The sequence below is a fragment of the Amborella trichopoda genome, chromosome 2, assembly GCF_054954075.1.
Source record: "Amborella trichopoda isolate Santa Cruz 75 chromosome 2, AtrichopodaSantaCruz75HAP2 v2.0, whole genome shotgun sequence".
NCBI lineage: Eukaryota > Viridiplantae > Streptophyta > Magnoliopsida > Amborellales > Amborellaceae > Amborella > Amborella trichopoda.
This window is the reverse complement of record NC_142337.1, coordinates 19,036,060-19,061,964: the sequence shown is the minus strand read 5'-3', so window position 1 is coordinate 19,061,964 and position 25,905 is coordinate 19,036,060. Positions and strand designations below refer to the sequence as shown.

General features: G+C 39.3%; 1 protein-coding gene across 1 annotated transcript; it reads left to right on the top strand.

Moving 5' to 3' along the window:
- The first annotated feature begins 3,377 nt into the window (after positions 1–3,377).
- On the top strand, positions 3,378–5,546 carry LOC18445688 (NAC domain-containing protein 54). The gene is made up of 4 exons (XM_006855821.3): positions 3,378–3,643; positions 3,797–4,077; positions 4,168–4,455; positions 4,886–5,546. The coding sequence occupies exons 1-4, from the start codon at positions 3,487–3,489 to the stop codon at positions 5,159–5,161; spliced, it is 1,002 nt and encodes a 333-aa protein (XP_006855883.1). The 5' UTR covers positions 3,378–3,486; the 3' UTR covers positions 5,162–5,546.
- Positions 5,547–25,905: the final 20,359 nt, after the last annotated feature.

Genomic DNA, 25,905 nt, shown 5'->3' with positions numbered 1-25,905 from the left:
GATGCTTATACATTGGGACTGTAGAAATGCGATCCAGCATACATGAAACAAGTTTTCATATATAAAAGTAAAAAAGAAAGACTAAAAACATTATTTGATGGCCAAAATTCTATGCAGTAAGTGCAGGTTCCACGTGACGTGTACGCTAGCCCCTTCAAAAATTGTATTAAAAAAGGGAGAAAAAAAAGAAAAAACCAGTCAAAGGGTAAGTCCAGCCTCCCTCTCTCATGCTTCATCATATATTTATTTATATTATTCAACAACTTACTTTTATACACACTAACATTCCTTTGTCGTGCAAAAATCATATTTTTTTGGTAAAAAGGTCTGTGCTGTCTCAGCAAATTCATATTTTCTATTAGAAAGAGAGATATAAAGCCGGCGGACCACCGATGGCAGAAAAGGAAAAGATGCGGCGTCAGATGGGCAGGCAAGGTAGGTTTCAGTTGGCTCCTCCCTTTCCCTCTCCTACTTTAACCATGTGATGTTAGTATTTGTTCTGTTTTCTTTTATTTTTTCAGACGAGACAACTATCAGTGTCGTGAGAGCGTGCTATCAAGTGGACGCGATAGCATGCTCTCCACTTACTCCCATGGGGAAAGAGCTGCTTAAGAGTTTTTTTATTTTATTTTTACATGTAAAAAAAAATGGGATCCAATTAAAATGTTGATTTTTGAGTTCTTAAATGCTTAGATTTTTATACTCGACATCAGCTTGGGCCAAGTTTGAACTCAGTTAGGGCCTCAAACTCAGCCTTATCCCGAGCCGAGTGATTCGGCCAAGTCTGAGTGCGGATTCCACTTGGACTCAACTGAGTAGTGTACAGGGCGCTAAAGGCTCTCGAGAAAATGAAAAAAAAAAAATTGATCCTTTTTTAAAACTAAAACAAAGCCTGAGACAACACAAAAAAGTCATAAATAAATAAATATAAATAAATAAATATATATATATATATATATATATATATATATGGGAAAGGCTGACATGAGCCCACTAGCTCACACCTACATATGAGCCCGATGGTTCAAATTGAATTTGGACTGTTCCAATGATCATGATTACATTTTGTATGTGAATTTTAATTTTTTTTTATAAGTCCAAATCACTTGAAATTTTGAGCGTGCATTATTTAAAATTTGGAGAATATAATAAAATATCAAAGAAATAGTTTGAAAAAATAAATTAACCAAAATACACTTGATACTTTTCCTGTGATTATGGCTAATTTATATTTTAATTAGGTTTGCCTTGATGAGAAGAATGGACAACTAAATTTTTTTATGATTTGGATTTATAGAAAAATATTAAAATTAAAATACGAAATGAGATTGTGACCATCAGATCGGCCCAGTCATATATAGCTGTGAGGTAGTGGGCTCACGTCAATGTTTCATATATATATATATATATATATATATGAAAAACGTTTATATGGAGCCAATGCTCTAAATAGTGAAATTAGAGACCCACCTCAAAAATTTCACTAAAAGAGGTTGTTTTGAGTAGAGTTTAACGTGCATAATTTTTATATATTGAAGCCACAGTTTATACAACTTTTATGATTTTTTATTTTGTTTAATAACCCCAGAGCCACACCCAAGTTCCCAGCTCGGGAAGGAGCTATATCCGAGTTCCAGTGGTCTAGGCCGAGTTTTCAATCACTGATTAAAACTAGCAGACATGTTAAATCCCAAAATTTAAGGTCCTAAAAATACGCCTGGATTGAAGTCAACCCAAAAAAAATGTATGAACATGTTAAATCCCAAAATTTAAGGTCCTAAAAAAACCAGCGGATTGAGGTCTACCAAAAAAAAAAAAATGCATGCACGAAAATCAAATGCTCCAAGAGAGAATGCATGGAGGATATATGCTGCCGCAGGAGCATGGAATCTTTGAACCATGAAGAACATGAGAAGAAGTGACAAATATCATGGGAATCCATATGATCTCCGCCTGTGTATTTCGCCAAGTGACGTCAAATGTTTAAAACAAAAGCTTTGGTAATCTCGAGGGCGCTCCTTTTTCGGTTCGAGACAGCTCCTGAAGTTTGTTGGGAACAAGTTTTGGATACCATTTGTTGCTACACTAGGTCTAATGTAGTGATCATTAACCAGAAATTTTTCATTATTTTTTTTTACTTTTCCATCTTAAAGCATTTTTTTGTTGGAGCAGTGAAAACCAATCAAGTGAAAGTGATTGACTTACTCTACCCACTCTCTCAGTCAATAAAGTTGTGTTTTGGACAAAACCTACAGAATCTCTCTCTCTCTCTCTCTCGCCAAAACTAACTCTCTCTCTATCTCCAAAACTCTCTCCCTCTCATAGTAAAAAAAATTGATATGTATGAGTATTTTTTCCATCTGAAATCTTGGATCCACATAAAAATGACAACATGAATTGCTTTTTAAAAAACGGAAGTTAGAATTTGAGTTTCCAAAGATGTGACTGACAAAAATTGGATAATATCTATTCAATTTTATGATTTTGTTGTTTTTTTCAAACATCTAGAGTGTGTTTATTTTTATTTTTTCTTTTTCTGAGGTTGCTCACTTGATTGAAGATAAAATATGTGCAAAAATTGGGATCATCAAGAGACTGTTAGATTGTGTTTTACTCGCGAGAGTGAACGTGGGAGTGTTCCCACTAGAAGATAATATTTTTTTTGACATATTCAATTGCTATTTCATAAGGAAAAGGTTAAAGGAACTCCGAGGCCTTATGGAAAAAAAAGGTAAAGCCCTCAAATCGATCATGCCGGCTTTGATTATTATGGTTGTGAGTAAAAATCGAGAAACCTAGTGTATATTGTAAAACATTATTTAGACCATCTATTTTGAAGTGTTGACGTATATGCAAGATCTTTACCATTTTTGGGTATTGGAAATCTCCATATGATAGATCTAAAATCAATTTCCATCACCAATTATGAAATTTAAATCTCAAGAAATGATACAGATAATATATTATACATACAATATTTTTCGGATTTAAAATCTTTTTTTTTTTTTCACAATCATAATGATCATGGCGGAGATGATGGTTTTGAAGGTTTTCCAACATGATGAAATACAATTTTGAGGTGAGGCTTCACTTATTTTGAGGGTCATGTAGAATTATTAAAATATTTTCGTTCGAGATGAGAATTGGGGGCCATTGCATTGCATTGCAGTGGGAATGTGCGATGATTTGGGCGGTGAGAGGAGCGGTAGCTTTCCATTTTTGTTATGTAGTAAACAAGCAGACAAAAGTAGAGAAGCTTCTTATCCTCCTGGTGGGGCTTCCCCCCAACGTTACTTTCGAATCTACAAAAGCGAAAGCCTATTCACCTACATAAACCACTACCCCATTTCCTTCCATCCCTCTCTCTTCACTTTCTCTCTACCCAACATCACTCCCTTCTCTCTCTGTTGCATTCATCCCTCCATTCCATTCCACCACCCACCACCCCTCTCTCTCTCTCTCTCTCAGTTTTGTTAATTTTTTGCCATGGCTCCGACGACCCTTCCTCCCGGATTCCGGTTTCACCCCACCGACGAAGAACTCGTGGGTTATTACCTTGCCCACAAAATCCACGGTCAAAAGATCGAACTGGAAATCATTCCGGAAGTGGATCTCTACAAGTGCGAACCGTGGGACTTACCAGGTATCATCTCATCCACTACTGTTACATTGAGACAATTTGTTGATGTTATTGTAAGTTAGCGTTACGAATTCCTATGGAGAAGAGGACTGCTGTAAGTATTGATGTAGAAGTAAGTAGGAATTTCTTATGTGGGCCAATTTCATGATTGTGCAGATAAGTCACTGTTGCCGAGTAAGGATTTGGAGTGGTATTTCTATAGTCCCCGTGATCGGAAATATCCCAATGGGTCGAGGACCAATCGTGCAACGCGGGCTGGGTATTGGAAGGCGACAGGTAAAGACCGGAAGGTGCATGCCCTTGGGCATGCCCTCGGCATGAAGAAGACTTTGGTCTATTACAGAGGACGGGCTCCCAATGGGCAGCGAACTAACTGGGTTATGCACGAGTATCGCCTAGTCGACAATGACGATTGCGAAACTCCATGGAAATCACAGGTCTCTCTTGCTCCCTCTTAGAAGTTGTTCATAAATGTCATCTCTCTTTCTCTCCGTAATGGCCTCTAAAAGCTCACATTTAAATTTCAGGACATGTGCGCTCTATGCCGTGTATTCAAGAAGAGTGGGTGCGGCCCAAAGATAGGAGAGCATTTCGGGGCTCAAGATTATGGTTCGTGTAGCGTGGTTGAGGATTGGATTGTTGAGCACAACATAGAAGAAGAGTTAAGTGAGAAACAGGATTCCAGATTCCCCTCAGACACTTCATCCTCGGAGATCATTGGGGCCTCAAGCATCGATGTTCGAGAATCTCGATGGCCTCAATTCTCCATGGATGAAGTGACCAGTCTTGAGAATCCTTCTCCTAATATCATCAAGGTAATGGGAAGTTTTAATGGAGAATCTACTACCACCTCTATATTGTTCTTGAACTTTACCTTTCTACCAAAAATAAAAATTCGACAATTTAGGTTATCAAATTCTACATTGTAAATATAGAATTTTTGTCTACGAGTTCTTATCATCTAAATATATCACAGAAAAGCATACAACAAGATCATCCACCTTCTATGAATGAAAAATAATCACCTTTAACTTTCAGATGTGAAATTGGTTGCCTGGGGATATGCCATTAACTACCTTGGAAAATTGTTTTCCAAATTTATGTTGAGCAATGACACACCGCCGCCCAATTTCAGATATGACGAATAGGCTGCTTGTGACATTCATGTAGTATCCAATTTTCTGCAACAGACTGTTCAAATAAATGGATATTCACCAAAAAAAAAAATCAAATTCCTTGTGGCAGGATAATGCGGCTACTCAGTTTCCAAATGATGCCAACTACCCACCGCTGGAGGTACACGACTTCCCCCAAATGGATCCTCTGTACTTGAAATTTTCCAAGCGTGAAGGGATGGAAGAGTTCATTAAAGCTGAAAAATGCAGTGCTCATAACACAACTAGTGAAGGGGACATCCTGGAAGAGATTTGGCACTTGGCTCGAGCCTCTCAAGATGATTTTCCTTTGATCTTGAACTCATGGAATAGAATTCATGCTAATCCGGAATCGTTATCACCATGAGTAAGCGAGGAAGAATTGAATTTTCTGCTAGGCATTACCATAAGGTTATGGACTGACTGTAGGGCTGTTGGATCATTTCAAAAATCATCGATTCAAATACTTTGGCTCTTATTGATTTAGCAATAACTAACAAGGTCAATTGCGCTCTCATCTCACTCGAGAATAATTAAGCAAGGTGTTTGATATCTTTTTAGCTTTGTTCTGGAATGACAGAGATTTAACTGATGATCCAAGAAGAAAGAATGATAGGATCATTGATTCATTGGTGTTATATATTGATTCATTGGTGTTATACAGGAATGTACGAACTTTAAGACTTTTTAGTCAATGTTTGGTTGTTTACGGCAATTCTTTTTCAAATCACAAATTAATTTACTTGTTTCAATGTATTCTCTTGTACTCTATTTTCTCTTAATTTTAAATTGATTCTGGAGAAACAATTATCAGACAATTTGATTGAGTAGGTTAATTTTGAAGAAAACACATCCTCTCAAATATTGCTGACACCTAAGAATTTGTTTTACATGAATTGCGTATATAATACTAGTGGGACTACATGATTTGCACGCCGATATGAAATGAGCGATGACTGAAATAATGGCATAAATATACAATGGAGGATACATAGAAATACAGTAAGCATTCATACAAGGGTGAAGTTGGCATACGGATGCCTCCATAGGTGTAGAGGTACGGCGCCCTTCAAATTTTATCATGGTATATAATTTTGATGTAAACTGTTATTAGGAATACCTCAAAATCTATTTTTATATCTAATTATAAAATTTTAAATTTAAAAAATGGTTAAAATAAAGTAGATCCATAAACATATGAAAATCTTGAAAATGGACGGTGTAGATAATATGTTGTAAAATGCACTATTTTTTAGACTTAAAATCTTTTTATTTTTCATAGTCATAGATTTTAATGTCGAGATGATCAATCAAAAGGTTTTTCAATGTTAAAACTACCTTTTCCGATGGATTTTTGAGGGGCATCCGTAGTTCTACGTTATAAAGTAGCATCGTTATATAAACTTTTTCCTTCATATAAATATAAGTAAATATGCAAATAGAAAAATACATAGATATGCAATAAGCGATCGTACAAATTTGAGATTTTCTTACTCTCTTTATATCTTCCCTAGCTTCATCCTTTTCCTTATTATTTCAAGTAAAACTAAATTAAAAACTATTAATTTAGAGGTTCTAGCACCTAAGGTTCTGACTATTTCTTCTAGTGGTTAATTTTGTATTTGTTTTCATCATGCGCTTGACATATCCAAAACATTATAAGAAAAGTGGGTTTCTTATAAATTAAAATACCTTGATAAAAACCATTCAAGCAATTTCTACTAGTAATTTATTCAAGCATTCTTCCTTCTCACTGACCTTTGCACTCTCACAATTTTGCAGGGCTTTGAAACTAGTAGTTTCGTAATTTGAAATTTCAACTTTTCTTTACAGAGTAGAGAAAGAGAGGATGAGAAAGAAAGGGAGAATAGAAAGAGAGGATAATGGGGATTTTAGAGAGAGAATGAGAAAAGAGAGAGAAAATGAGGAAGAATAGAGAGAGGCTGATCTTCTTTATTTTTGTAGAGTTTGGAAACGATTGCTATAGGGAGCTCAAATTTTGAAAACTATTGCTAGGAGACACGCACCTTTTCAACCTTTCCTAAAGGTCGTTTTAAGGAAAATGAAGTTATGCACGCTTCTCCAAGATTTTAGGATTCACATCGACTTCAATGAATGAAAAAAATCATCTAGATATAGATCCATCATGAATAAAAAAGAGATATTAACTGTCTCCACATATCTCTCTTCCTATATACTTGGAGAGCTCTCTCTCTCTTAGAGCATAGGGTCCCTTTTTCTTCTTACGATATGTGCCTCCTGTTTAACCTTGGCTTAATAATGTAGTGTAGATTAAGTGACATAATAATAAACAGTATACAAAGCCCTCACATTGCCCTTATAATTATAAATAATTAGTAAAGAGTCACGATATATATGGAGAGTCACTAACATAAAAAGTTGTAACCTATATATAATTAGTGAATAGTCACCATAAAAAGGGTGTACCCATGTGTCACTCATAATAATCAATGAAAAGCCACTACAGATGAACTGGTGTTATCCAAAGTAATGAGTATAGGGTGGTGTCTTTTGAGTAAGGGGACAAAATCGTATATTTTATTACCATATAATCTCTCTAGGGTTAGGATCCTTTCTTATTCTTGCGACCTATGTTCACCCTTAGCTTTAAGTTAATAGTGCAGGATGTGTGTGTCTGTGTGTATTTACCTATCTAAATCATGTAAAATAAACTTATTAGGTTTCGCAATATTTGAAAGGATGTGTAATCTTCAAAATTAAAATACTCAATCATTGCGTGATAATGTTTTCCCTAGTATTTGTCACAACATGTGGACAGGCACCAATGTGTAGTGGTATGTGTGGCATAAGGTAGATGCAAATCACATGCGCCAAATTCATCAAGAACACAACTGGTTAGCATATGTGTGGTACATGTGTGGGGCACACATGCTAGGCACAAGTTTGAGATACTTTGCAAGTGTGAGTATTCAATCTGGGATTTTTCATGGGAAGAGAACTATAGTTCTAAGAACTAACAAGAGGCACAAGTATATATCTGAATTATTTACGATAGTTCTCTCAAGATCACGGGATTTTCTAGTAAGAAATGATATCCTATAGTTTGCAACAGTATAGTGTTGTGGAGAGAATGGATTGTATACTAGGTCCATGATAACATAAGCAAGTCTTCGAGCGACCTCCTGGGAGATTCTCTATTGACTACTCTGTGCATCTTAAAATAAGGCGCCTTCAAGTTTTGTATCTAATATCATTAAAAGTTATTGACCAATAAGAAACCCTAGGTACGTCATTTGAGCGTTTGGATGTCAGTTGTTCTTGAGAATGTGCTAAATATAGGTCCATAGTATGAATCCCCACTAGTTGTCCTAAGAACTCAAATGTATATGCCTTAGATTATGAGTATCAAGAAGATGGCCTGATAGAATTTGAATCCTATGATATGGACTTTATTGAGTAAAAATTTCTTAGCATGGGGAGGCCTTGGGTGGCTCTAAATATGTATAAGATGATTAGATGCCGAACAAAGAATGGTGAGAAGATTCATCTACTAGAGGATAATAGTGGGAGTATTATCATGGTTATTTAGAATAGTGGCATTGAACCACCATTGGTTCCAGGGTCTCACAGGAATGCATGTGCCAAAATTTCCTAGAGACACTTTGAGATTGAAGGGAAAGATCAGACGTGCATCTCCATTGATGAGGATGAGTCTAATTCATATCAAAAAATCATTGAGATCATTTGTTGCTGGAAATTAGATTGCCTCAATGGACCAAGAGATTCATCTCATGAAGAAGAATTCAGTCAGAGAGCTCGTAAATCTTCCTTCAAGTGAAAAGCCGTCAGGAACAAGTGGGTCCTAAAAATTAAAAGTAAGACCAATAAAACTATAGATAAGAACATGACCTAATTATGAAAAATTAAGTTTATCTAATTAAGTGCATGGACTATGATGTGACATTCTCCCTAGTGGTGTGAATTATATGAATTCACTTGACAATTGCTATTATATTAACCTAGGCTCTGGAACATTATCATATTGTCTACAATGCAAATCAAAGAGATCTTCACAGGAAGATCCCTCAGATATGAACACCACAAACTGATTTTAAAAGTGATAATAGAGTGGGACAATCAAATTCTGATATGAGGTCAGATATACTCAGAAATGAGCAGATCTGCTCTCATATCAGTGGCAGAGCCAGCATTGATTCGAAATATGAAATACTATATAAAAAGTAAAGAAAACTTATTGAATTCTAATTAAATAAAAAAAAATATAGAAGAAATACAAGAAAGAGTAAAAATGTACCAGACAGGGCCAGTTGGCCCCGGACTTCTAAGGCTTCGAGGCCTCGCACGTATCAGGACCGGCTTAGTTTATGCCGTGAGTCCTCTTTGTCTTTCTTTAGGTTTTGACGAAGCCTTAGCTTGGTTGGATGGATTTCGTGATCTAAGGGTTGCAAGTGGCCTAACGCTTGGGTTTTCCTAGGTCTAGGTTTTTCTCATGTCTCATAATCTCTAAGTTTTTCTAGGCACAAGAGCTAATTAGGTTTAAAGGGTCTCTAAAGTCTAAGAGTAACGAAAGTCTCAAGAGTCTAAAAAGTCTTCTGAGGTTCAAGAGGTTTCGGAATGACATTTTATAAGCTAAAAATCATCTGGAATGGGTAACATACCCTAACCAGGAACTTTCCCAGCTTGGACTGTTGTTTTGGTGGTCCAAGGTTTGAGCGACACTGGGAGTGTCACCCAGAAAAAAATGTCCTAGGTTCATTGAACCTGACCAAAAATGATCCGGAAGGTGTTGGCATGAGAAAAATGCCAATTTGGGGCAATCACGTCTGGGCAGTAGTGTCACCCAAACCAAAACTTCCCAAAATAGCAAATTTCTATCTCTAGAGGGTTCTAGGGGCTCTCAAGACTTTACCTGCTATCAATATGGGCTAGTGGTGTCGCCCAGACCAAAACTACCCAAAATGAAAAATTTCTAGTTATGGGGGGATCTAGGGTCTGACAAGATGGTACCCGCAAAAAATCAGCCAATTTAGAATAGTATGGGCTGGGCGACACTCGTGTCGTCCAGACCAAAACTGCCCAAAATGACAAATTTTCAGTTCTAGAGGTATCTACTGGCTCTTGTGATGCTGCCTGCCAAAATTTAGGTCAAAACGAGGTCTTTTTCTATTTTTAAAGATTTGTTTACTAAAACAGGGCGTTCTGCAGGATTCTGGATTACAGGGCAGGCAGTGTGGACTATGATAGTATATGGTTTGGGGTTTACAAGGATAGTATGGTCCTAAAGGCTCAGGAATATCACAGAATTTGCCAGTTTTAAAATGGGGCGTCTACAGTTGTCCCTCTTTGTCACTCCCTGTCTTTCAAGGGACAAGTGAGTGGCAAAGAAATAGACACTCTTTGACTCTCCCTGTTCTTCAAGGGGTAGGTGAGTAGCAACGATGATGTAGACATTTTAAATTTCTTCCTGATGTTTCATGGTCAGAGAGCACACCAACTATCCCTCCAAGACATTGCTCACCCCGCTCACCCACCTAGTTCATTTTCATCAAAGGGTTTTCGGCGTGAGATGTCGATGACTTACACAAGCTTGAAACTCAAGTTGGACTTTCTAGCCATGCTACTAAACTTCACGAGTTTTCACAATTTCAAATTCTTAAACTTAGCATTTTTTTTTATTTTATTAGGGTTTCCTAAGGTCTTCTATAGGTTTTACTTGTTTTAGGAAAATGTTTTTCTGGTCAATTCTGAAGAGAGAGATGAGGCGGCAATGCGATAATTATCATATACAGGTGTTCAAGCTCCTTCATTTTTTAAAGTCTTTTTAAAAATTTTATAAATGAAGGGGAAATTTGAAATAGAACTTGAAGCTTTGGACATGTCATGATTTTAACAAAGAAATTAAAGTTTTTGAAAACACAAGACATATAATAAAAAGTTTGAAATGACAATGACTTTTTGAACAACAAATTCTTAGTTAGCAGTTTTAGCTCCTGTAACCATAGTGCCCTCTAAGCAGTCTAACGTCGTGCAGCGATGGATAGATACACTTGACCCTTTATGTCATATGGGCCAGACGGATACACCAGACCTTTTATGTCATACGGGACTAGACATTTTCTAAATACACCCGACTTTTTACGTCATAGGGGGTTTGGCGTTTTTCACCTCTTTTACATCGCACGAGTTTGATGTTTTCCTACCTCGTTTCTTTTATGTCGCACGAGTTTGACGTTTTCTGAATTGGTTTTGGTTGGCAGTTTAGGCTCTTGTCACCAAGGAGAATTTTCTTTTTGAATTTTTGAATGAATATGTTTTTATCTTCTTCTTTTTTTTTCAAATTGGTTAGCAGTTTAGGCTCACGCCACCAAGAAGCATTTTTTTTTTAACTTCTTTTCTTTTCTTTTTTTTCTTTGCCCTTGTTTTGGGGTTTTTTTTTTTTTTTTTTTTGCCCCTGCCTTGGGGAATTTTTCGCTCCACCACCTCAGTTATGGGGTGTTTTATTGTTAATCTTTACGTGTGCAAATGATTTATTAGGTAGAAGTCTGCTTATTTGCACACAGGTTTCTGACTGAATTTTGACAAACTCAGCCCCCCTAGTTATCGGGTTTTTGTCCCAAAATTCCGGTTATCAGACCGTCATACACACATACGGTGATGGGTTCGCCTCTTTCTGCCTTAAGGGATATAGTTGAGAGAGAGAATGCTCCTGAACTAGCCAATATCGTCATTGGCGAGGTTCAACCATCTCTGATATGTGGTAGTTGACAATTATACTCATATAACCATGGAGTGCCTAGCTAGTTTAAAGCCTTCATAACAGGCATAGGAAGTTGGGTTCGAGAGGGAGGCCAGATCGACTAACGGTTTAACCTCTTGTAATGATGGAGGAAGTCCTTTCTAGAAAGGAAAGACTTTTGAAAATGGATAATTTTAAAAGTAAATTTGAAAAACATTTTTAAAGAGGGACGGGCCTTACAGTTTTTGCCACTTGTGGCCCCTTTGGTAGTCATTTTCTTTATTTATTTTTTATTCATTTATTTAAAGATGATGAAAAGGATTTCCTTGTAAGATCGTGAGGGCTCGAGAATTTTGACATTTGTCTTGGCCTTTAGAGCTCCTTTCTGTGTTTCATAGAACCATGAGGTGTTCTTTGGGTTCTTACCGGGCTTCCTTCTTTGAGAAGTCTCGGCATTCTTCTTGGGGTTCGTTGAAGTCTTGGATCTCCAATTCATGTTGTCTTCATATGTCTTCCCGAGGTTGGTTCCGTTGGGATCCTGTAGGGATTAGGATGAGTCTTCATCCTCAGGGTTTGCTTATGCAATATTATTGTGGCTTGCAAGCACTTATTTTGTACTTTAGATTTTGAACTAGTGTCTCCTATTTTGAAGGATTTTATTATATTTTTATTTATTTTTTACCCGTGGTGCCTTTTCAGGTTTCACCACTTTTTTTTGTGTTTTTGTTTTTTGTTTTTTAGCTCGTTATGGGTAGTATTTTCTGAGATACATTGCATTAATGGAGTCGTTGAGTTCATACTCCTCTTAGTTATTTATTTTATAGGAATTGCCTGCATGCACTCGGGTTACCACGAATGGTCCCTGCCAATTAGGCTTGAATTTGCGTAATGGGTGCAGATTTGCAGGAGTGTGGAAGATCTTCTTGAGTACCATGTTTCCTTCTCTAAATTGTCAGGGAACAACTTTCTTTGGTATGCCCTCTCGATTCTATGATGGTAAGCTACGATCTTTTGTGTTGCTCGTAGTCATCTTTCATCCAGAGTATCGATGGCAGCGATTCGTACTTCGATCTTTTATTCCTCATCTAAATATCTATGAATGAGCACTCGAAGAGACAGTATCTCGACTTCAATGGATAGCACAACCTCCATACCATACACTATGAGTATGGGGTCATGACAATAGGAGTCTTTTCAGTTGTTCGGTAGGCCCATAGCGCGTCGTTTAGCTTTTCATGCCATTCTTTGCCACCTTCTATTATTCTGTCTATAATTTTGAGAAGTCCTTTGTTTGTGGCATCTGCTTGTCCGTTTCTTTGAGGGTAGTAGGGTGTGGAGAATTTTTGCGTTATCCCAAACTTTTTGCACACCTTAGTGACCCTTTCATTTTTGAAGTTGGTTCCATTATCAGTAATGATTGATTCAGGAATACCAAATCTGAATACAATGTTGTTCTTTATGAAACAGGCAACATGCTGACCTTCAATTTTAACAAATGATATGGCCTCTACCCATTTTGTGAAGTATTCTGTAGCCGTTGTATGTAACGGTGGCCATTTGAGGCTTTTGATGAAATCATTTCAATGATATCAAGTCCCCACATGACAAAAGTCCATAAGGGCAGTGTTGTGTTAAGTGGTACTGACGGTGCATGGATGAGGTCTCCATAAAGCTAACATTTGGGACACCTCTTAATGAACTTCCAACAATCTTCAGCCAAGGTGGTCCAATAATAACTTTAATGCCTGATTTTCTGAGCTAAGGCAGCTGCCTCAGAATGACCCCCTTCATTGTGTAATTCTGCTACTACTTGGTCGATTTCTGGATGGTCGAGGCATTGCAAGATGATGTAATCAAAGGATTTCTTGAACAAAATGTCATCTCTTATTAGGAAACCCATGGAAAACTTTCGAAGGGCTTCCTTATCTTTTTTTGTGGCTCCATCGGGGTATGACCCATCTTTCAACAGGGACAACACATCTTGGAACCATGGTTTTGCTTTAACTTGCATATCTGAGGCCACAAAAGATACTTCCTCATTGTTCTCATTGTTTTGTTCTATTTCTTTTTTTATCCTTGGTGGGGAAGGGTCATACTTGTGCCTGATATAAAATTACAGTGTGGTGACTTCTAGGTATGTCGACCATCGAAGCAAGGGTTACAAGAGTGTTGGTGAACCAATTGTTTTTCCTAATTACATGTTGGAAGGTGATCTGCTTAAAATATTTTATTATCTTTTCCACCTTTTCTTGATAGGGTTTGAGCTTTTCTTCTTTAACCGTCCAAGTACCCTGAACTTGGTTTATGACGACCAAGGTGTCACCAATGACTCGTATTTGTTGGATCTTCAATTTTATGGCATTCTCGAGTCCGGTTATGCTTCATATTCAGCAATGTTATTGATACAAGGGAAATTCAGTCTGATGCCTGTTGGTATTAAAATCTTCTTGGGTGAGCATATTATAACCCCTACACGTGACCCATATTCGTTTCTTGCACCATCGAAGTATAGCTCCCAAGTCAAGTCCTCAATTGTGAAGAGGTTCTCATCAGGGAGATCTGTGTTAACGGGAGTGTTATTTAACAGTGCATATTCAGTTAAGTGGTCAACAATGACTTGTCCTTTGACCGATTTTTGAGTGACATATTCGATCTCGAACTTGCTTAATAGAATTCTCCATTTTTCCAAATGTCCGTTAAGGACTGGTCTCTCCAATAGGTACTTGAGTGGCTCTATTTTTTAGATGAGCTTGACTATGAGAGATAAGACATCGTGTCTTAATTTTTGCATAGCCCACACAAGAGTTAAGCAATGCTTCTCCATGTCCATGTATCTCGTCTCATAATCAACCATGGTTTTGTTGATATAATACATGATTTGTTCTTTTCCATGGTAATCGTAAATGTCCTAACATTGCCCCCATGGTCTTGTCTTTCACAGATATGTATAGGAACATGGGTTTGTTTGGATTAAGAGGATTAAAGACGAGAGGTTTGGTTAGGTACTCCTTGATTTGGTCTAACGCCTCTTGACATTTATTGTCTTATATGAATGGGGTATCATTCCTAAGGAGCCTATTGAAGGGTGCACACTTGTCTGCAAGTTGTGAGATAAAACGTCTTATGGCTTATATGCAACCTTGAACCTTGAAGCCCACAGATTTCTCTGATGTTCCGGAGTGGGGGCATTTTGGTGATGGCCCATATTTTGGACGAGTCCACCTCAATGCCCCTTTGGCTTACTATAAATCCTAGTAATTTACTAGATTCAACTCCAAATGCACATTTTTGTAGATTGAGTTTAAGTTGATGTTTTCGGAGTCTTTTGAAAATGGTTCTCAAGTTAGTGAGGTGATCGGACCTGACCTTTGACTTGACCAGGATGTCATCGACGTAGTCTTTCATGATGGTATGCATTAAGTCATGGAAGATTCTAGTAATTGGCCGTTGATAAGTTGCCCTTGTATTTTTTAGGCCAAAGGGTATGACATTAGCAGTAGGTTCCTCATTGCGTTATGAACGATGTTTTGGTTTGTTCTTCTTCTGCCATGAGGATCTGGTTGTAACCCAAAAAGCCGTCCATGAATGACAACATCTCATGCCTTGCAATGTTGTAGGCCTAGGCATCTATGTTTGGTAATGGGAAATTTTCTTTAAGACATGCCTTGTTGAGGTCTCTGTAGTCGACACACACTCGGATCCTCCCATCTTTCTTGAGTACAACCACTATGTTGGCCAACCATTCTGAGTAGTTGACAGGGGTAATAAATTCTGCCTTGAGAAGTTTATTGATTTCTTCTTTGATTTTGAGGTTAAGGTTGGTCTTTTGACGTCAGAGTTTCTGCCTTACTGGCTTTGCCCCGTCGTTGAATACTAGGTGATGTTCCACCAATGTGGAATCTTACCCTGGCAGGTGAAGACATCACGATATTCTTTGAGAAAGGAAATCGTGTTTTTTTGCTCCTCAGGGGATAGAGAGGTTCCAATCTTGGCTAACCTTGAATCCTTCTCGGTTCCTAGGTTGATGTCAATTGTCTCTTCTATGGTAGTCATTGGGTCACCATCAAATCTCTTCTTAAACTGCTCAACATGGAAAGTGAGTTCCTTAGGTTGAGGGATTTCTTCTTACTCTTGGTTTTCTTGATCTTCCTCCAGGTTGTCTGATTCGTCATCTTAGGTGTTTTGCATCGTTAATAGGCTATATTGAGTGTTTGTCGTTTTTTATAATTCTTTTTCCTTATTATCATTTTTATCATGTTCCAAATTTTCACCGGTTTTTGAAATGTCACAAGAGGTGTCCCTTATGGGACTCACAAAGGATATGTTGGGGACTGAACGTGTAGGGTGGCCACCTATCCGTTTTTTGGCACCCGGACTTGAAGGTGCCATTGGTATGCTTCTAGCTATTCTCGAGATAGGGAAGTGATTGACCAATTCCGTCCCTAGGTTTGAGCAAACGAATAAACACAATTGCTTGTGTTAGAGCCAATTGTATATACTATCAAGTTCAAGTCAGCAAAAAGGTCTTCAATTCTCAGTTCTTGTGTGTGCCAAGGTGTCGAAGGAGAATCCTCCACCATTGAGGAATTAAAGATCTCCTTTAGACGTTTTGAAGAACGTGCATCGAAAGAGTCAAAGCTTTGAATGCCTCCAAATACAAACCCTTGATGGCATGAAAGCTTCATTCAGCTTTGAAATAAGGTGAGAGAACACCTGAGTCCTCTTCGATCCCCGTTTTCGATTTTGGCTTGGGGTAATTAAGAGATTTCCTCTATTATGCCTTGCCCTTGACTTCCCAAGCTTTGGCCAGGTTGGAAGCCTTGGGAGAAGAGCATGTGTCAAGCCTCGAGGGACCGAAAACCGTATCGATGTTAACATTGGATAATGTCTTTCATCAATGCAAAAGGTTGCAAAATTTGAGGAACAGGGTCACTGGTCTCTAGGAGTAAGGTAGCGCAATTAGCTTGCTCAAAAGAAACAAGCGGGATTTCTCCGACCTCGACTCCCACGGCTAGTTTTCCGTTATCCATACTAGAGCTTGGAAGAGAAGAAAGTTCAGCACATACCTTAGCGACGTCGTTCTTGGTTGGAAATTTGAGGCACTGATGGAGTGTAGAGGCCACCACGAGATTTTCATGCAGCCACGACCTTCCTATCAACATGTTCAATGAGGGTTTTATGTCCAAGACATAAAACTTTATCACTTGGATGACAAGCCCAATCTTAAGAGTGAGAGGAAAAATGCCTTCAGTTTGTCTTTTGGTCCTATCATATGCAGCGATATTGAGCTGACACGGCGAAGTCATCCGAGTTCTTGCCTATCTGCTTCATTGTTTTCATATGGTATATATTTAAAGATGCCTCATTGTCAACGAGTACCCTTCGTATCTCATATCCTTCCATGAAAATGGTGATGTGCAATGGTTGGACATGAAAGTGGTTGAAGCTGATCAGGATATCTTCATCTATGAATACGATCAACGTTGGTACCATCAGCTGGTTGATCATTATGTATAACTCATCCAGTTGTGTTTTGCTCGGGAAGTGCGTCTTGGCGAGGACTTTCTCAATCTGGGCCTTATGTGCCGGTGAGTTGGCGAGCAGCTCCAAGATGGAGATGTGAGCTTGGATCTTGCCAAGATGAGCCGAAAAATCATAAGTGGTCTAGTTTTCTAGTGACTCCTTTTGGGGTTCTTGATTTATAGTAATCGTCAGTGGCTTGGGATCGAGGGTTTTCCTTATTCTTTCCTCGAGGGTATCGGCCATCAAACGGATGGGCTTGAAAACTCGGCCTCTTCGGGTCAAGGAGTCTACTTCACCTGCCTGAAGCTCAATAGGGTCAGCACTTGTGAGAGTGATGGGGTACTTTAGGGTGTTGGCCCCTCGATTGGAGAATGATCCCTTCTAGATGATCCGGATCACATCAATTTCTAACATATCATCCTCATCGTATTGGTCCCACTTAGGTGGGTTGTGGAGGCCTTGAAGTTAAGGGGTTCTTTTTAGAAAATCCAATAGGTCCTCTTGGGGTTCTTAGATGTGGTGACCACAAGGGAATATGAATTGAGCTAGGTCTTCATCTTCATCTTCATTCTCGATCATGTGAATGACAACGTTCCCTTTCAGGTCATCCTGGCCTTCCATCTTTCCGGGCATTGTGATCGTATTTTCAAGAAGAGGATTTGTGAAGATACCCATCTTGTGATTAGGCTCTTCAACAGGCTGATTTTTTGGTGGGACAGTGATGTCCCCCTATCGATCAACCCTTGAATTACCCGTTTTAAATTATAGCAATTTTGCGTGTCATGTGCATGGTTTCGATGTCGTTTTCACAACTTGTTGTTGTCCGTAACTTGGAATGGTGGCTCGGATGGTGCTGGGAGGTAAACCATGTCTCTAGATAAGAGTAATTCTAGTACTTTTTTAATGGGTCTTTGAGAGGAGTGAAATTATCATGTCACCTTTGGTTGTTATTTTGAGCTTTAACTCTAGACCCTTTTGATTTTGGTTATGACAGTTGGGTTGAGCAGCTAAACCTCGAGCCGGCCCGTTAATGATAATTTCAGTAACCTGACCGAAAGTATTCTCCTTGTCTTTGTTGTTGTTATTGTTGTTCTTTTTTATCTTATTTTGAGGAGTGGTTATGGATTTGTTCTCATGTCTAGTGCTGAGAGGCGTTTCTTTGACCCTTTCGTGGCATGCCACCCACTCAATCATGGAGTCGAAAGAGTATGCGTCTTGTATTCGAGAGCGGCACTTTCTAAAGCCATAGAGATCTTTGGCCGGGTCTGTGAGTGGACATTCAATGACTTGCATCACCGCCTCGCAGAATCGATTGATAAAGTCTTTAAAGGATTCTCCTGGATTTTGTTTTGTTTCACTGAGTTCACCCATGGAGAGAGGCTTTGGTGTCAATCCATGGTATCGAGTGACGAATAAATTGAACATTTCATATGAAGTGATGTGCGGTTGAGTACACATCATTCTTCGATGCTAATTCAAAGCCTCACCGGACAGCGTTTGTGAAAATATGGCCTTAAGTTGATTTGGCATATCTCGCAAAGCTCGAAAGGAGAGGAGGTATGTGTTAACGTGGGTATATAGATCGCTCTTCCCATTGAACTTGTTTAGGAATTCTGGGATGAAAAATTCCAAAGGGAAGGTCCTCCATGCTTCAGAGGGTTTCATGAACATAGGCCTTCAGGGGTAAAACTTCATGAATGCCCATTCTTACGAGCATGTCTTGCATTATTTTCTTGGTTCTTTCGTGCTGGGCATTCCGCATGACGATAGGCCCACCGGGTGGAGGGTTCTCAAGTGTAGACTGATGAATCAAATCTTGGGGTATGTATTGGCCCGTATGGACCCGAGGTTGATGAGCCACAATCATTGGGGGCAGTTTGGTATACCTGTGCCTGAGGAATGTATTGTCCCATAGGTGTCTCCACCGGCTGCGAAAATTGTATGATCTGTTGGACCGGATGGATTATTTGGACCTATTGAAGAATTAGTTGACTCAATTGTCCTATGGGTTGTCCTATAGCACTAAGATTGTTTGGGACCGACACGTGCTGGGGCATGAACAGTGTAAATCCGGTCAACTAAACTTTGGAGGGTAGCTTGGACACTTACATCACCTAGGGGTCGATTCAAATCGATACCTCTGTTTCAGATGCCCTAGACCTAAGTGGGTCTTGGTTTCAAGATCGTCGTGCCTCGGGGTTATCTTGGTTCGAGTTATGGGAATGAGCATTTGACACTACGTGAACTTCTTCCCTCGCTCGACTCCTACGTTGGTTACCTAAGATCCTTTGCCCGACGACCCCAGGTCGAACCCCTTGACTATTCAAAGTCTTTGAGCAGAGCTAGCTTTTCAGGCCACACAGATCTCAAGATTAAGAACTGATCCTTGAGACTCTGCCTCTAATTGAAGACTTGGTGTTGAAAAATGGACGGACCCGGGTTCTGACCATAATCCCATGGGATTGCGGCATACTGGTCTCTAGGTTTTAGAAGATTAGGTTTGGAGTTGGCTGTAGAATAGTCATCATGGTCACCTTGAGTAACCGACATGATGACTCTCTGTGACCCGATCCTTGAATATAGACTTAGGGTGAGATCTAGACGCCACGGCTTAGGATAGAACCTCGTTTGGTTCTAGGGGTGAACCTTAAACTAAGACTTAGGCTAGGACTAGACCGGATAAATCTCGCTAAACTCGAAAGGTTTTTGTTTAGAACCTGAACTGGGATAAGATTAGTCTAGCTCTAGAGGCAAATTTATACTAAAACCTAGGCTAAGAACTAGACTGAGATCTACACTAGATGGATACGAGTCTTGGCTCCGATGGAGAGGGGGTCTAGGTTTGGACCTGGGTGTGAACCTAGTTCGGACCTGGATTGAGCTGGGTACATGACTGTACTTAGACCTAGATGGTTTTGAATATCTGACCAAGTATTGACCCGGATTGGATCAAGATTGGGTTATGCACGAGCCTTAGTTCAGACCAAAAGGGGGCCTAGGGTCGGACCTAAGTTTGAACCTAGTTCGGACCTGGGCTAGACTGGGCACAAGCCTAGACTTGGTCTCAGAAGGTTTCAAATTTAGATCAAGTGTGGACCCGGACTAAGGTCTAGGTGAAATTGGGTGTGAGCCTTGGCTCATACCAAAAAGGGGGCTAGGTTCGGACCTGGGTGTGACCCTGGTTCAGACCTGCGCTAGACCGGGTATAAGCCTGGACTTGCACCAATAAGGTTTCAGCTCAGACCAGAAGCGGATCCGAACTTAGATCTAAGGTTAAATAAACTGAGATAAGCAAACAATGCAATCGAAAACTTTGCCCTAAACTATTCGTAGGCTCGGTCTGAGTGGGTTCCTAACTATTGAAATGCGCCTAGGCTGAGTAGGTCCCCACGTAGGTCCTGGTCAAATGTTCAAGGAATCAACCAGATCAGACTATGTGTGGAATTGCTTTGAGGCTATTACGGAGGGGCGCTCATAGTTAAAGTAACGCAAATCTCAACCGCCTCGACTCTCAATGCTAGGTTCCCCTCACGACAGTTAATGTTGGGTTTCGAGAGTTTTCGAAAAATTTTATTGGTTTCCTGGGCTTCCCCGGTCCATTGTGTGCAAGAGTGTATAAAGAAGCATGCAAGTGAAAAGAAAATAGCAAACAGACAAACACACAATGCAAGAAAGAAATGTGAGCACTTGGCACAAATCGTGCCAAGTGAGGTGTGCTTTGAGTCGGAGTATTAACCGACCCAAAAGCATAGTTCAAGTGTGGGGTAAGAAACACCTGAGAAGGTGTTCAGTCAAAATAGTGAAACTAGGTACATTCTGTGCCTAGTCGAGTGCAGACCGAGTCAAGGGTGACTCAATCTGGTTGCATTTCGAGGAGGCTGCAGGCAACCCTCAATATATATATATATATATATATATATATATATATATATATATATATATATATATATATATATATATATATATATGAAAATGATCATGTGAGCCAGTGGGATCATAAGAAAAAATGAGCTCAGCGGCCCAGATTGAATCTGGGTCGATCTGACGATGTCTGGTAGTGCTTGAATTTTAATTTTTTTTCTACAAATCCAAATCACTTAAAATTTTAGACGTGTGTTCTTCTCATCAAGTTACACCTAATAAAAATAAAAAACAATAATCCAAAAAACCAAAATACCCCTGAAACTTTATAGGGGTATTTTGGTCAATTTTTATTATGTGAAATATATTTTTGATATTTTTCAAAGATTCATCTATTTTTGATAAACACAATTCTAAAATTTTAAATGATTTGGATTTATAGTTAAACACACGCCTAAAATTTTCAAGTGATTTGGATTTGTAGTTAAAAAACTTAAAATTCAAACACTATTGGGCATTTGTGATCGTCAGATCAGCCTAGATTCAATCTGGACCATTAGGCTCATTTTTACTTATGAGTCCACTGGCTCATAGGATCGTTTTCCATATATATATATATATATGTGTGTGTGTGTGTGTGTGTGTGTGTGTGTGTGTGTGTGTGTGTGTGTGTGTGTGTGTATGTGTGTGTGTGTGTATGTGTGTGTTTTTAATGAAGCAGGGTTAAACTAAGCATGATAAAGCAGGGAAATCATGGTTTTCTAACAAAATTAATTAAAATAAAATGAAATTCAGAAGGCACAGATAAGAAAGACTTGCCTCAAGCACAAATATTTTTTATGTATTTTTAAAATTTTTATTTTGACCTCAAAATTAGTGAGCAATAAGAGGGAAGGTCCTGGCACAAGATTGTGGGGTCCCGAGATTTTTTCAGGACCTCTAATTCTGAGTGACACAGGTAGTGTCACCTAGGCGACAAAGGGAGCGTCGCTTGGGCAACAGTGAGCGTCGACTGGCTGGGCGACACAAGGAGTGTTCCCTGTGCGACACAGGGAGCATCGCCTAAGAAAAATAGGGTTTCACAGCTGTAGAAACCTTGGGTCCTGGATACAGATGAACCTGAGACTATTTTGGACCCAAAAACAGCGAAAAATAGCAAACAAAAACACACATTTCGAGGTTTGGATCAAGCTCGAACTACCCCACGGTGGATGTCAAACTGTTTACGATACAAATCAGAGAGATCTTCAAAGTAAGATCCCTTAGATATGAACACCACAAACAGAATTTAAAAGTGATAATAGAGTGGGACAATCAAATTCTGATCTGAGGTCAAATCAACTCAGAAATGAGTAGATCTTCTTTCAAATTAGTGGTAGAGCCAGCATTGATCCAAAATACGAAATACTATGTTAAAATTAAATAAAGCTAATTGAATTCTAGTAAAATAAACAAAAAGATAGAAGAAATACAAGAAAGAGCAAAAACGTACCCGACTGGGCCAGTTGGCCTAGGACTCTCGAGGCCTCGCCTGTATCAGGACCAACTAAGTTTATGTCGTGCGTCCTCTTTGTCTTTCTTTAGGATTTGACCATGCCTTGGCTTGAATGGATTTCTTGATCTAAGGGCTGCAAGTGGCCTAAAGCCAGGGTTTTCCTAGGTCTAGGTTTTTCTCAGGTATCACAATCTCTAAGTTTTTCTAGGCACAAGAGCTAATCAGGTCTAAAGGGTCCCTAGAGTCTAAGAGTCTCAAAAGTCTCAACAGTTGAAAAAGTCTCCAGAGGTTCAAGAGGTTTGGAAATGACATTTTATAAGCTAAAAATCATCCGGAATGGGTAACATACCCTAACTAGAAGATTTCCCAGCCTGGACTGCCATTTTGGTGGTGCAAGGCTTGGGCGATATTGGGAGCATCACCCAGAAAAAAATTGTCCAGGTTCATTGAACCTGACCAAAAATGATCCGGGAGTTGTTGGCATGCGGAAACTGCCAATTTGGGGCAGTCGAGTCTGGGCGACGCTGCTAGAGTCACCCAAACCAAATCTACTCAAAATGAAAAATTTCTAGCTCTTCAGGATTCTAGGGGCTGTGAAGTTGTTACTTGGAAAAACTTAGCTAATTTGGATCAGTCTGGGCTAAGCCGACACTACTGGTAGTGTCACCTTGACAAAAACTACCCAAAATGGCAAATTTCTAGTTCTGGGGTGATCTAGGGGCTGTCAAGATGCTATATGCAAAAAATCAGCCAATTTGGATCAATCTGATCTAGGCAACACTAGTAGTGTCGTCTAGACCAAAACTACCCAAAATGGAAAATTTCCAGTTATAGGGGTATCTACGGGCTCTTGTGATGCTATGTGCCAACCTTTGGGTCAAAACGAGGTCCTTTACTATTTTTAAAGATTTTTTTACTAAAATAAGGCATTATGCGGGATTTTGGATTACAGGGCAGGCAGCGTGGACTATGATAGTCTATGGTCTGGGGATTTACTAGGATAGTGTGGTCCTAAGGGTTCAGGAATATCACAAAATTTACCAGTTTTAAAATGGGGTGTCTACACATATGGTTGAATAGATGACATTTTTTGACAATGATCTATCATCGAGATTAATGGGAGCTATATGAGCTTCTAGTTGTTTGACGATGAGATTTTAATGATAATAAATTATGAAGGATAATGCATATTATTAAGTGGTTATCTTGGAATTTTGATGTGTAGAACACGGGCGAGGTGTATTATGTTGCAATTACGCACAATCATTCTAAGAGGCTCCATAAGTATTTTTTTTACATGAAGTTTAGATGAAACACATTTATTTTAGGAGGATACATGATGGTGGGCACGATACTCATCTCAAGAAGGGTCGTGTCCTTGGCCCAAATCTCTTTCATAGATAGAGGTTGATTTATGCAAAAAGATGATATGTGTACCCTATGTGCATGTTGTGAATGTTATAAGCTATGTTGGAGGACTTATCAAGTCACTAAGAGAGCAATCCAGGTTTCGAGCATTGGTATATCGTGAATGAGAAGCTTCAATATCCCCAAGAGATCGTGGACTATTCACAGATCATTTTAGAATGATCATTGATTGCAAGGGTGGAGTAAGTTTGATTGGATTGGTAACTTGGATTAATGGTTGACATTAGGGTGACCAGCATCAAAGTGAGGAGCTCTGAAGGTCATCAACTTTCTTGGACTAGGTGGGGGTATTTTTAAATCTTCACCCATGTTAGACTGAGATGAGGAGCTATTAAGATTGTCACGTTTCATGCATTGATTGGGGGTGCTGTTAAGGGTACCACCCAGGTTGGATTGATTAGATTTTTTTTTTGAGGTTATCACCCATTTTAGGCTAAGATAAATTTTTTTTAAATTCGTCACCTTTATCAAACCCATTAGGGATACTTTTAAGGTCGTCACCTATGTTGAACTGATTGTGGATGCTTTTAAAGTCGTCACATATCTTAAAGCGAGATGAGAAGCTTTTAAGGTCCGCACCTTTCTTGGACAAATTGGGGTGCTTTTTAGGTCTTCACCCATATTGGCCCATTCAAGAGTTATGTTTAATGTCGTCACCAAGTTAGCATCGTGGAGAGGGCCTTTAGTGGCATGGTCTTTATTGGACAATTTTAAGTAACTTTTTAGGTTAGACCTTTCAGCATCATGACCGTTATTGGATGATTTCAAGCAACATTTTATGTCATCAATTGTTTTGGATGAGGTAGGAACATGCTAGAGTTCTTGGGGGAGACAGTTGAGAATCTTGAATCATATTACAACTTGCTATTGAGGAAACCATTACAAAGGGATTTGGAGTTAGGGTTAGTTTTAGCACTCTCATGTACAAAGGCATAAAATCATTGAGTATTGAGAGTGGTTGAATATACATTAAAGGAGCCTCTTCAAGAGTAGCTTCATGAATTTTGTCTTTTGGCTTGCCTTGGTTTCCTCCTGCTTCTTCTTTTTTATGGGGTAGTTGTGACAACCTTTCATTGTGGGGTTATGAAGTCTATATGCAGTAGCACCTTCCTCTTCAAGTCCTTTAGTTTGCTGTGGCCATGATGAGTTTGACATGGTTCACCAAAGACGACTGCCTCAACAGAAGTTGGTTTTCGGGTTGGCTTCGTTTGGGGCACTGACTTTTCTAAGTGACCTTTCAAAGAGAAGTTGGATGGTTAAGGGATAATAAGGGAAATAAATGCATTTTGGAGAACTACATTGCCCCTAAACACAAGTTACCGAAAACCCGTATTGACGGTGGCAAAATGTTCAATGGCATGCCCTCTTTGTTGATGATAAGGGCCTAAGGGAAACTTGTAAATTTGGGGGAATCTTGCTCGGCTTCTTAGGTTTTGGATGCAAACTCAAGTCGTTCTCCTTAAGGAGCTTAAAAACGTTGGAGAACCCATTTCATCCTCCTATGCTTGGTCATCTATTGTGAAGGTGGCGTTTGAGGAGTTAGTGGTCAACCCCAGTTTTTGAGCGAACAAAAGCCCTTTTTCAAAACCGAGGTGCTTTTTAGAACAAAGATAAGAAAAAGCATGTGCCCCCCTAGGGTTCACGCGTGTGTACACATGAGGGTGACCCCAAAGCTTACCTCACTTAGTGGGGTTGAGACACAACTGGGCGTAGAACCCTCTTAGATCACTTTTGAAAGCCCTTCAGCCTTTTTAACTCAATTTGATTTTGGCTCCCTTGCACTTGCGCTTGCACTTTGCCTTCATGCACACACTTTTGGATAGCCTAGAGTGACCATTCTTGGTTCACCCTAGTGAGAGTTTGAGACTTGTGAGGTTGGATTTGAGGGGAGGTTTAAGAGGGTTTGAGGGTTTGAACCAAGAGGTCAAGAAGAAGAAGGACGAAACTACTCCTAAAAATTTGCTAGCCTTCCGACATCATCTCCTCTAGGAGGTGATATCAGTATGAAATAAAAGTACTAAGCACGAGGCCTAGATACCCCGGAGGTGAGTCAAAGGTGTTTACC

Excerpts from the sequence above, each read along its gene's own strand:
- LOC18445688 (XM_006855821.3), top strand. The coding sequence starts at position 3,487 with ATGGCTCCGACGACCCTTCCTCCCGGATTCCGGTTTCACCCCACCGAC. Across the intron at positions 3,644-3,796 it reads CGAACCGTGGGACTTACCAG|ATAAGTCACTGTTGCCGAGT; the intron begins GTATCATCTCAT and ends ATGATTGTGCAG. Across the intron at positions 4,078-4,167 it reads AAACTCCATGGAAATCACAG|GACATGTGCGCTCTATGCCG; the intron begins GTCTCTCTTGCT and ends TTTAAATTTCAG.